The 9,462-nt window shown below is 28.6% G+C and overlaps 1 protein-coding gene across 1 annotated transcript; it reads left to right on the top strand.

Annotated features, from left to right (window-relative positions):
* The first annotated feature begins 8,707 nt into the window (after positions 1–8,707).
* Positions 8,708–9,462, top strand: LOC119662002 (ubiquitin-conjugating enzyme E2 H-like). Its single transcript, XM_038071539.1, has one exon. It carries the CDS (start codon positions 8,762–8,764, stop codon positions 9,314–9,316), a length of 555 nt encoding a protein of 184 aa, XP_037927467.1. The 5' UTR covers positions 8,708–8,761; the 3' UTR covers positions 9,317–9,462.

The raw sequence follows: 9,462 nt of genomic DNA, 5'->3' as shown, positions 1-9,462 counted from the left end.
AGAACTCCACCAGCTATGGACGACCAAGATCAGACCAAACACGGTTGAGCCATATTAATTCCTTTGCTGCGCTAGCTGCTGCAATATATTCTGCCTCAGTTGTTGATCACGAAACGCATTTCTGGCGTTCAGAACACCAGATTATTATACCTTTATCTACCATAAAAACGAAATCTGAAGTAGATCTTCGAGTTTGCATATCACCTACATAGTCAGTATCACTATAACCGCACAGATCAAGTTTGCTGTTACTCTTGTAGTAGATTCCTGTGCCAGTCGTATCATTTAGATATTTGATTATTATTTTTACGGCATTAATGTGCACTGTTGCTGGCTTTTCAAGGTATCGACTTACGGTGGATATAGCAAAAGCAATATTTGACTTTTTAGCAATTTCAAATCCTTGTCATTAGCATAAACCATTGTGCGCCCTAGCTCCATTACGCACTTCACGTTCAGTAGAGTCATTATGTTACGGAGTGTACGGCATTGTCCGTTTATGGTTTACACAAAACTGTGCAAATATATTCAGCAATTCATCATTAATAAATTTTAGACCATTATCATTAGCTTTATATTTTGTTGATCAACTTTCTTCACTTGCATTAAAAAATTTATAATGGTATTTGCAGCTTTTGATATCGCCTTCAAGAAATAAACAAAACAAAAATGAGAGTAGTTATCTTTAATTAATAAAAAATACCTGAAGCCATCGGTAGATTTTACTTGTAATGGATCGCACACATATACAAAATACAGTTCCCTGCAGCTTGACGACATTACTTGACTGGATTTACAACTGTTTCTGTTCTGCTTCCTATTTCTTATCTATAAAGCCAATATTGGCTTCATATGTGATGCATTTCGGTAACCCATTCTATCATGCCATGTTTGTAGGACAACATCTTAGCGACTGCATTTTCTTCTGTGAACTCCCACTGCAACACTGATCCTCAGCTCGTACCGACTCCCATGTGCTAAAGAAATGATTGTAATCCATTGGTAAAGACATTAAAACCTTTGTAGTTATCATCGAATTAGAAATTCGCCTTGATCACCATGATGCTGAATTTTTTCCATTAGTTTGGACATAAAGTTGTAATATTTCTGTTGAAAAATAATATGTTGGATCCCACATATGTTATGCAGTCATATTATGACGTATTTGCAACAAAGGTTGTTTACCCAGTGACGCGCATATAGTCCGACGAGCCCGTGCATCAATTTTCTGTCATAATTGTTTTTTATCTTCCTGCGGTAGTTTAGTCCCAGTCACAACCACATACATAACACCAGCCTTCAAAATTTGAACCATTTGGATTTTTTACTTAAGATATTGCGAACTGGGGTTTAGTTTTTCAATTCTGATTTTACCTTCCGGTGCCATTGTTTTAGTATTTTAAAGATAATTTCGTAAAAAAAACTTTTAAATAATTTTTTAATCAAAAAAACCGCGACTCTTTACTAAGAAGACACGTGAAAAAGCAAAAAACTAAACGGGAGTATATACCCCGTTGTTTATTAAGTGAGACTAAAAGACTAAAATAAATTACAGAAAAGACTGGCAGTAGTTAATATGAAAGGTGCGTTGTCAATGTAATTAAAATAAAACAATACATGTTCAACACATAGACAGATCGATGTGGAATACCGGTTGTGACATGTTAAATATTGTTCAAGTATAGCATTGTTTGAAAGATTAGTATTAAGGTATATATGTATGTAAGATCTTGGCTAATGTGGTTTATACTTGATAATGAAAAAACAAAGTATCTACACAGCTGAACAAAAGGGGATATCTCTTCAGTCCCTGAACATTATATAGAGATATTCTTGGGTTAGGAATTTAAATTTTTTAAAAGTTGTGGGCATAAGAACAAAAAAACGTAGTAGCACACTTTTTATGAAGATAGACGACTCCAGCTACATGTACAGCTAACGTTTTAGTTGAACACTTCTTTAGGTGTTTACCTAAGACTATAAGCCTAGTTTGACACATAATTACTAACCCAACCCAGCTGTGGTTTCAAGTTCATTAAGGTTTTAAATAAGCAAAGGTCTTAAATGACAACTGCTAGTATTGACGTCTTCAAATGCATGGTTCTTTGCAGGCCTGATGTATGAATTATTATTATGATTAGAACAAATTATAGTAAGGTGTAATTTATAAGATCTTTTGTAGTGTATCCAGAGAGAATTTCTAGAGATTTTCTTACTTAATTGATCTTAACATGTTCCTGCTTAACTTAGCCTGGTTCAGGTTAACAAAAACTTAAGAATGTCTAGGTTTAAGGGTTTTTCAGATATTGTTAATTTATTCAATTCTAACTTTTTTCTTGATATAAACTAAATTAATGCAAACGAACAAAGCAAACAAAGCTACTTTATACCACAATTTACAAATGATAAAATTTTTTTTGAATGACAGATTAACAAAAATCTTACAAACGGTCTTACGGTCGATATTACAAAGATCTTACGAAAGACTTTTAACGATCTCTGTCAGAATTGCCCTGTTAGTGTGAACTCACAGTGGCAAGCCCCACAGCTTTTATAACAAAAGCTTATATTAGCTGTAACCTTTCTATAAGGTTTATATATCATCAATTTTGGGTGATAGGGTCGAAAAATATATAACACAAATATGATGTGATTTATTTGTTGGTATATATGGTATATACATTGTTGGTATATACATTGATTATAATTTTTATGAGCAATATTGAAGAAATAAAGTAAGACGAATGTATTAGTTAAACTTAATAAACACACTTTTGCTTACAGATAATTCTAAAACTAGATAAGGAGGACATGAGTGCCTTACTAAGTAAACATATCACTATTGCTATTTAATGCAGATGCGTACCACTTTAAATCCGTATGTCAATGGGACTACGTGACTTCAGTCATAAAAAAGCCAACTATGTAAATAATGTACGAACGAAGACCATATTTATTATTTCTGGCACTACCAGTTGTTATAAAAAATAATAATGTCTAAATAGAAAACAAAAGAAAAAGTGGGTAATATTGCCTACTCATCATAAAATAAAGAGCAAAAAATAGCTGAGATAATAATAAATGATCAAATTAATCCAATTTGTAAAATGAATTTGCACCAAATCCAAATCTTTATAAAAAGATTTGAACTTCAATAAAATAAAATAAAAAAATTTGTGGTTATCAACGATTTAAGCTGTTCTGAAGAAATATTAGGGATGATAGAGAGCTTGGTTTTCAAGCTTTTCATTCTTTTTTTAAGCACTTAAAAGTAATTTTTTTATAAGATACCCATCAACCATTAAAGTATTTCAAGGGTCTTTTAATTCTTTCTTTAAGTCGATTATAAAAGTACCGTAGGCAATGAACTTAAAAGCAATCAAAAAAATTAGAAGTTAAATATATCTTGTCTAATATGTGGTTTTATAAGAATATAGTCAGATAACACCAATGCAATGTAGTGGTATTAGTTAGACGTCGGTGATATCCTTCATATCAGCCTCGTAAATATGTTTAATATGATAATTAAAATTAAATTATACTTAGTCGTATATATATAATTTTTTTCATATATAAATATCTGTGATTATTAAATTAAATACATATAATCTTATCTGATCTGATTATATACATAGGTAAGACAACAGTATGATTTACTAAAAAGTAGAATATTATTTCAATATATAGAATTACTAAGTATTTATTTGCATGCCGGATACTCATTTTTATCATAATAATATCATAATAATATCAGAAATTAATATCATAATATCAGAAATTAGAAATTGCAATTGAATTTTTAATAAAGACTGTACCAATGACTTCTTTTCGGGATAAACTAAAAATTGAAAGTATGTCATTCTCCAAATCTGCTGTTTTTAATATAACATGAACTTCTACTTCACTTCTCTTAACTTGATTAGTATATAAGATATATGGTATGTAAATACTATTATATATGCTATATAGTATATATTATTATATATGTGGTATACATTGCACGTATTAACTCAACTCAATTTACGTTTTCTACCTATGGTTATATATTTCGTGATCTTAATTTATCAGCTTTTGTGAAACTCAGTTCAAAGGAGCTGTCAACTAAGGGTGTTTAGTCTAAGGTTTTCGATAATTACTTGTGCAAACGTTTTTGTAGTGATGAGGCTAGTTTTTTGCTTGGTGGATATGTCAACACACAAAATTGTCGTATCTGAGGATATGATAGAGTGAAAATCCACAAGAGAGTTGTTAAGAGAGCATTGCATTACTGTACAGTGTGGTATTTAGTATGGAATTAGGGTAGGCCTGCATTTTTTTGTAAATGACAAAGGTCATTTACCACATCAATTTTGATATTTAAAGTAATATGAGTACTAATTTTATTTAGTGTGAAATTTTGAAGATATGGATATGTTTTGGCTTTGATGGCCGAGAATTTTCATGTACTTGTGATTTCCCGTATTGATGATGATTGTACTCAATCTGAAGAAAGTAAGTGTTGTACATTACAAATTCAAAGCTAATGTTTTGTAACTTTTCTAATGAGTTCATGATCCTTAACCCTCACTCGGAGATTAGAGTATATTATATTTCACGTTAAGATAGTTCTTATTGGCCTACTTAGATACATGAATTTTTGTTTGTTTATTACATTTGCCATTTTTCTTAGATCAAATGTAGATACTACGTTTTTATACACCGCAAAAAATATACAAGTAAAATAAAATTGTAAGTTAAGTAAGAATGGCAAAATAAAACAAAATTCTTTAAAGAAGTGTTCACATTTGAATTCTAACTGATTTCAATATATACCTAAATTACCATTTGCACAAAGATTAAGGCAATTTTGTTTGACTAAGTCTAGGAGAATTGTTTATAATGCAGATTTTAATTTTAAATTTGTGACATAACAAAACAAATATTGACAATCAAAGAATTAAATGATGAAATATTTAACTAAATTCAGTCAGTAACTAGTGTATAATAACATTGATCCGGGTTTCAGAAAACTGTGGAATTCGAGGAACTGAAATTACGGATAAACGGACTAGACTAGAATTAGACTACAATCTTTTGCTAAAAAGAGTCAAAACTACTGAAAAAATGTATTCATCATTTTCTATGATAAATGGAACATATATGAAAAGCTCTAATGGACCATATAAATCTTATCTAACATAATCACAATACAATTGATCGAAAATGAGAATCCTACTGGGTAGATCTAAGATGGCAGAACTGATGAAGGTGTTGACCGGACATTAGTCAGAAAGAATCCATGTTAAAAATTGATTAATATCTTGAACCTAAAATGCCAAATATGCGAAGACGAAGAGGAAAAAGAAATAGTTGCATAACAATGGAAGTCTTCGAAATAGATAGTCTGGTGGACATCTCATATATTTTCAAAAACAATCTCATTTATTACGATCACAGGTTAGTTTTGAAGTTGTATTTCATATATACCATGAGTAAAATCAACAATATAGTGAGATCAAACATTTTAACTTTTTTACTTAATCTCAGTCTTTTTTTTATAAAATATATTTTATGTAATATAATGTTTAATTTGATATAGCTGACGGTTGACATTGCTTTCAAACTTCGAGTATAGCTTTGTCATCAAAAGGTGTGTTATATCAAAATCTTAGAAAATCGCACAGGGAAACACTTATCGCTTAGTAAGAAATTGTCAATGTAATGGCAGCTCCAACAACTGGAGATATGGGAAAAATATATATTTTACTCAAATAATTTCATTACATTAGTTCATTTCTTAAGTGATAGACGTATAGAAAAGTTTTTACCTTCTTGAATTTTATGCATTAGAAACGAGTGAGTGTAAAATCGAATATCAAAAAAATAAAATTAAAACAAATACTATGACAGAAAAAAAAAAAGAAAGTGCCTTTAATATATCATCCAGAGAAATAATTTTAAATAAATTTGAAAACTTTAGTAAAATTAACAGAAAATAATTACATAAATTAAATTAATTAATTAATATATTTTTTAAATTAAAAATAGCTTTTCATAACCAATGTGTTAATTTTTTCCTGCCGAGAGTGACGTGTCTTTATGACGAAAAGAAACTATTTAAAAATTAGACGAATTCGAATAGCAAAGAAAAGACAAGGACAAAAATTTGATTTAATTTATTGAAATTTGACAGACCAAACAACGCTGTTTCGAGTATTGTCAAGTACTCATTATCAGTGGTGATTAAATAAAATTTTTGTCCCTGTCTTTTCTTTGTTATTCGAATCCGAAAAACTTTTTATATTTTAAAAATAATTTTAATAAAATATTCAATTTTTACATTAAGATTTGTCTATACTAATCCTAATTCTACATCACTATTTTCTAGTTTTTAGTTTATAGTTTTGGTATACACAGTATAATTGTTGATATAATCTCTCCAACTTAATCGTGGTTTTTTTCTACTACAATCTAAATAACTTGATGAAAGCAAAATATTTCATGTTCTGTAATTATAACTTAATAATATCTAAGTTATTGGTAATAGTGTATAAAAATACTCTTTAGTATTGTCTTTAGTATCTATTTTAATATAAATATTTGATAGAAATATGTCATGTAACCCCGCTTTTAATTTTTTTTGGTGATGTCCGTTTTGGTCATAGTATATTAGATAATACGTTATACGTTACGCATTTTTTTCCCGGAATATCTCACATTCGGTATTAGACGTGAACATATATAATGTATATAGTTATCAAACACGTATGTACAAACATCTGTTTTCATGGCATTATACTTTGATTATATATTTCAATGTGTACCTTGCAATGAGTTTGCAAGAGTGAATATATATACTGGATATATAGCTGGATATATGTTTTAAAACTTTTCTTTGATTTTTTATACAAATTTGACAATTTTTTTTTTATGTTTGCATTTTATATTTGATTAACGATACTGATGTAGTGGAAATTTGTTATTTTTATTATATATTCGTAGAATTTAGTTATGACAATATATTTTAATTAAAATTTTAACTATCGGTAATTATATTGGTAAATAGAAGAGGAACCAGGTACCGACTGGTATAAAAGAGAGTTTTGTATTCGAAGAGCGTTCATATTCAGATATACTTAAATATTTGTTTTTTTTATTTGCCTCGAAGTAACTGTTATTGGTTATTCCCAATATTACATTATTTGCTGGAATGATTTGCTTAACACATATACATAATAAACATATTATTATGTTTCACTAAATTATATCAGATATATTCACTGTGAGTAGAATTATTACTATAATATTTTTTAATTTTTAGATTAATATACTCAACAACTAACTTTCGTGAAGAGATTAATTTTAGATATAGTTTGGTAACCTACTAAAAATCTGCTAAACTATTTTCTTCTCATTCAAAATCAAGTTCAAGTTCAATCACATTGTAATGATCTTATTGAAAAGTTCAGCAGTTATACGAAATCCAGAAAATAAAACACTTAATATTTGTATTTCTTTTTAAAAAGTGCATATATATCTTTTTTAACTGTTGGTTATATTTTTGATTTAAGTAAAATTTTTAAAAATAATTTTTTTCAACTGTGTATCTATGTTATCTTTACAAATACAAACAAAAGTTGAAGTGATTGAACGTTGAAAGACAAATCATTGCGTTTCGCTATTGTCTTCTGCGCAGATCATCATTTGCCCTTCGAATACATGAAGAAGAACTCCTAAATTAACAGTATGATAAATACATAATAATAGCTTTCAATAACTACTGAGTTGATTTAAATATTTATATAGAGAGCATTATTGAGATCTGAAAATAAGCACATTGCTTACTCCAAGTTTTGCCAAATTCTGTGCCGTTACAGAAAACCGAAATTATTCATAAATCGATGCTAACTGGTGTCAATCTGAGATACGAAGATCATCTGCTGTACTTGCGATGAATGATTATAAACAACATCACGTATTTCAAATCATGTGTGAAGTATTTGAAGTTTATAAATTTACGCAATTGAAGCAGAATTTGCAATAAAATTTTATTGGATTTAAAATAAACAAAATTGAATGATGAGAAACAGAAACCCTTTAAGGTTCACACAAAGTAAACAATTCAATAAATTTAATTTTTAATAATTAAGCATACATTAAGCAAATAATTAGAATTATAATTTATACGATTTAATTTTTATTTACTTTATTAAAATTTAAAATTAAAATTTACAAATAAAAATTTGATTCAATTATTCTACAACTGCAAATTAACAAAACTCCAGAAAATTGTGCGAACATAAAAGTCAAGTACGGCTTTAGCTCAGTTGGTTAAGAAGCGCTGACTCTGAGCTTCAAATTTGGCAGGACACGAGTTCGGTTCCTGGTGCGTGCATTCTCAAAAAAAATTATTTACAAATAATTAAATACAAGAATTATTTTCCAAGACCACTGATGATGGGTATTTGGTAATACTCGAAACAGCTGTATAGACAGTCAGATATTCAATTAATTTAAATATTATAAAATGAATTTTTGTTGTTGTAGTTTATCACTGTTCTAAAAAGCCCCTTTATAAATTTAAAATTTAAATTTAAAATTTTTAATTAATTTATAATTATAATTCAGAATCTCTACCATTTAATTTTTATTTACTTTTTTAAAAATAAATAATTTAAAATTTTTAATTAATTATAATTATAATTTTATCTGTTTCAGAATCTCTACCATTTGACTTTTTTTTACTCTTTTTAAAAGTAAATAATTTTATATATAAAGCAACATGAACAACGATCGTCGTAAAATTGATGATGTCAATAGATTGTTAGAGTTAAATTATGAAATAACACCGATTAAAGGAGTTGATGTTTTCCATATCATTTTTCGTGGTCCGCAGAGCTCTTTTTATAAAAATGGAGTTTGGAAAATTCGAGTATCGTTGCCGGCAAACTATCCCCAAAGTCCACCAAGTATTACTTTTCTGAATCAAATTTATCATCCAAATATTGATGCATTATGTGGTAAAGTATGCTTGGATGTCATATCGAATGCTTGGCGTTCCAATTACAATTTGCATAACGTATTTTCGCATTTTCTACCATCACTTTTACAAGAACCAAATGCTACTGATCCACTTAATTTGAAAGCAGCTGATATGTTTTCTAGTGAACCGAAAGAGTTTCAAGAAATGGTTACTAATTATATTAACCATTATGCTACTGAAGCAATTGTTCGTCAGGATTATAAGAGCAACGATTCCGATGATGAATATATGAGCGATACTGATGTGAACGACGCCGAAACTTCTAGTGCAACTAGTGACATCGAAAACAATTAAGAACAAAATGTTGGTCAATAAATTTAATTTTTTTATTGGAATTATTATTGTTATTATAAATAATTTCTCTATTTTATATCCATAGCTTAAGCGTCAATCTATGTTGTACGGTGTGGCAAATGCAATAAATGAATAATATATCTCTA

Source organism: Teleopsis dalmanni, chromosome X, assembly GCF_002237135.1.
Source record: "Teleopsis dalmanni isolate 2A chromosome X, ASM223713v2, whole genome shotgun sequence".
NCBI classification, from domain to species: Eukaryota; Metazoa; Arthropoda; class Insecta; order Diptera; family Diopsidae; genus Teleopsis; species Teleopsis dalmanni.
The sequence above is the reverse complement of the archived record's forward strand: the minus strand, read 5'-3'. Positions and strand labels throughout refer to the sequence as shown.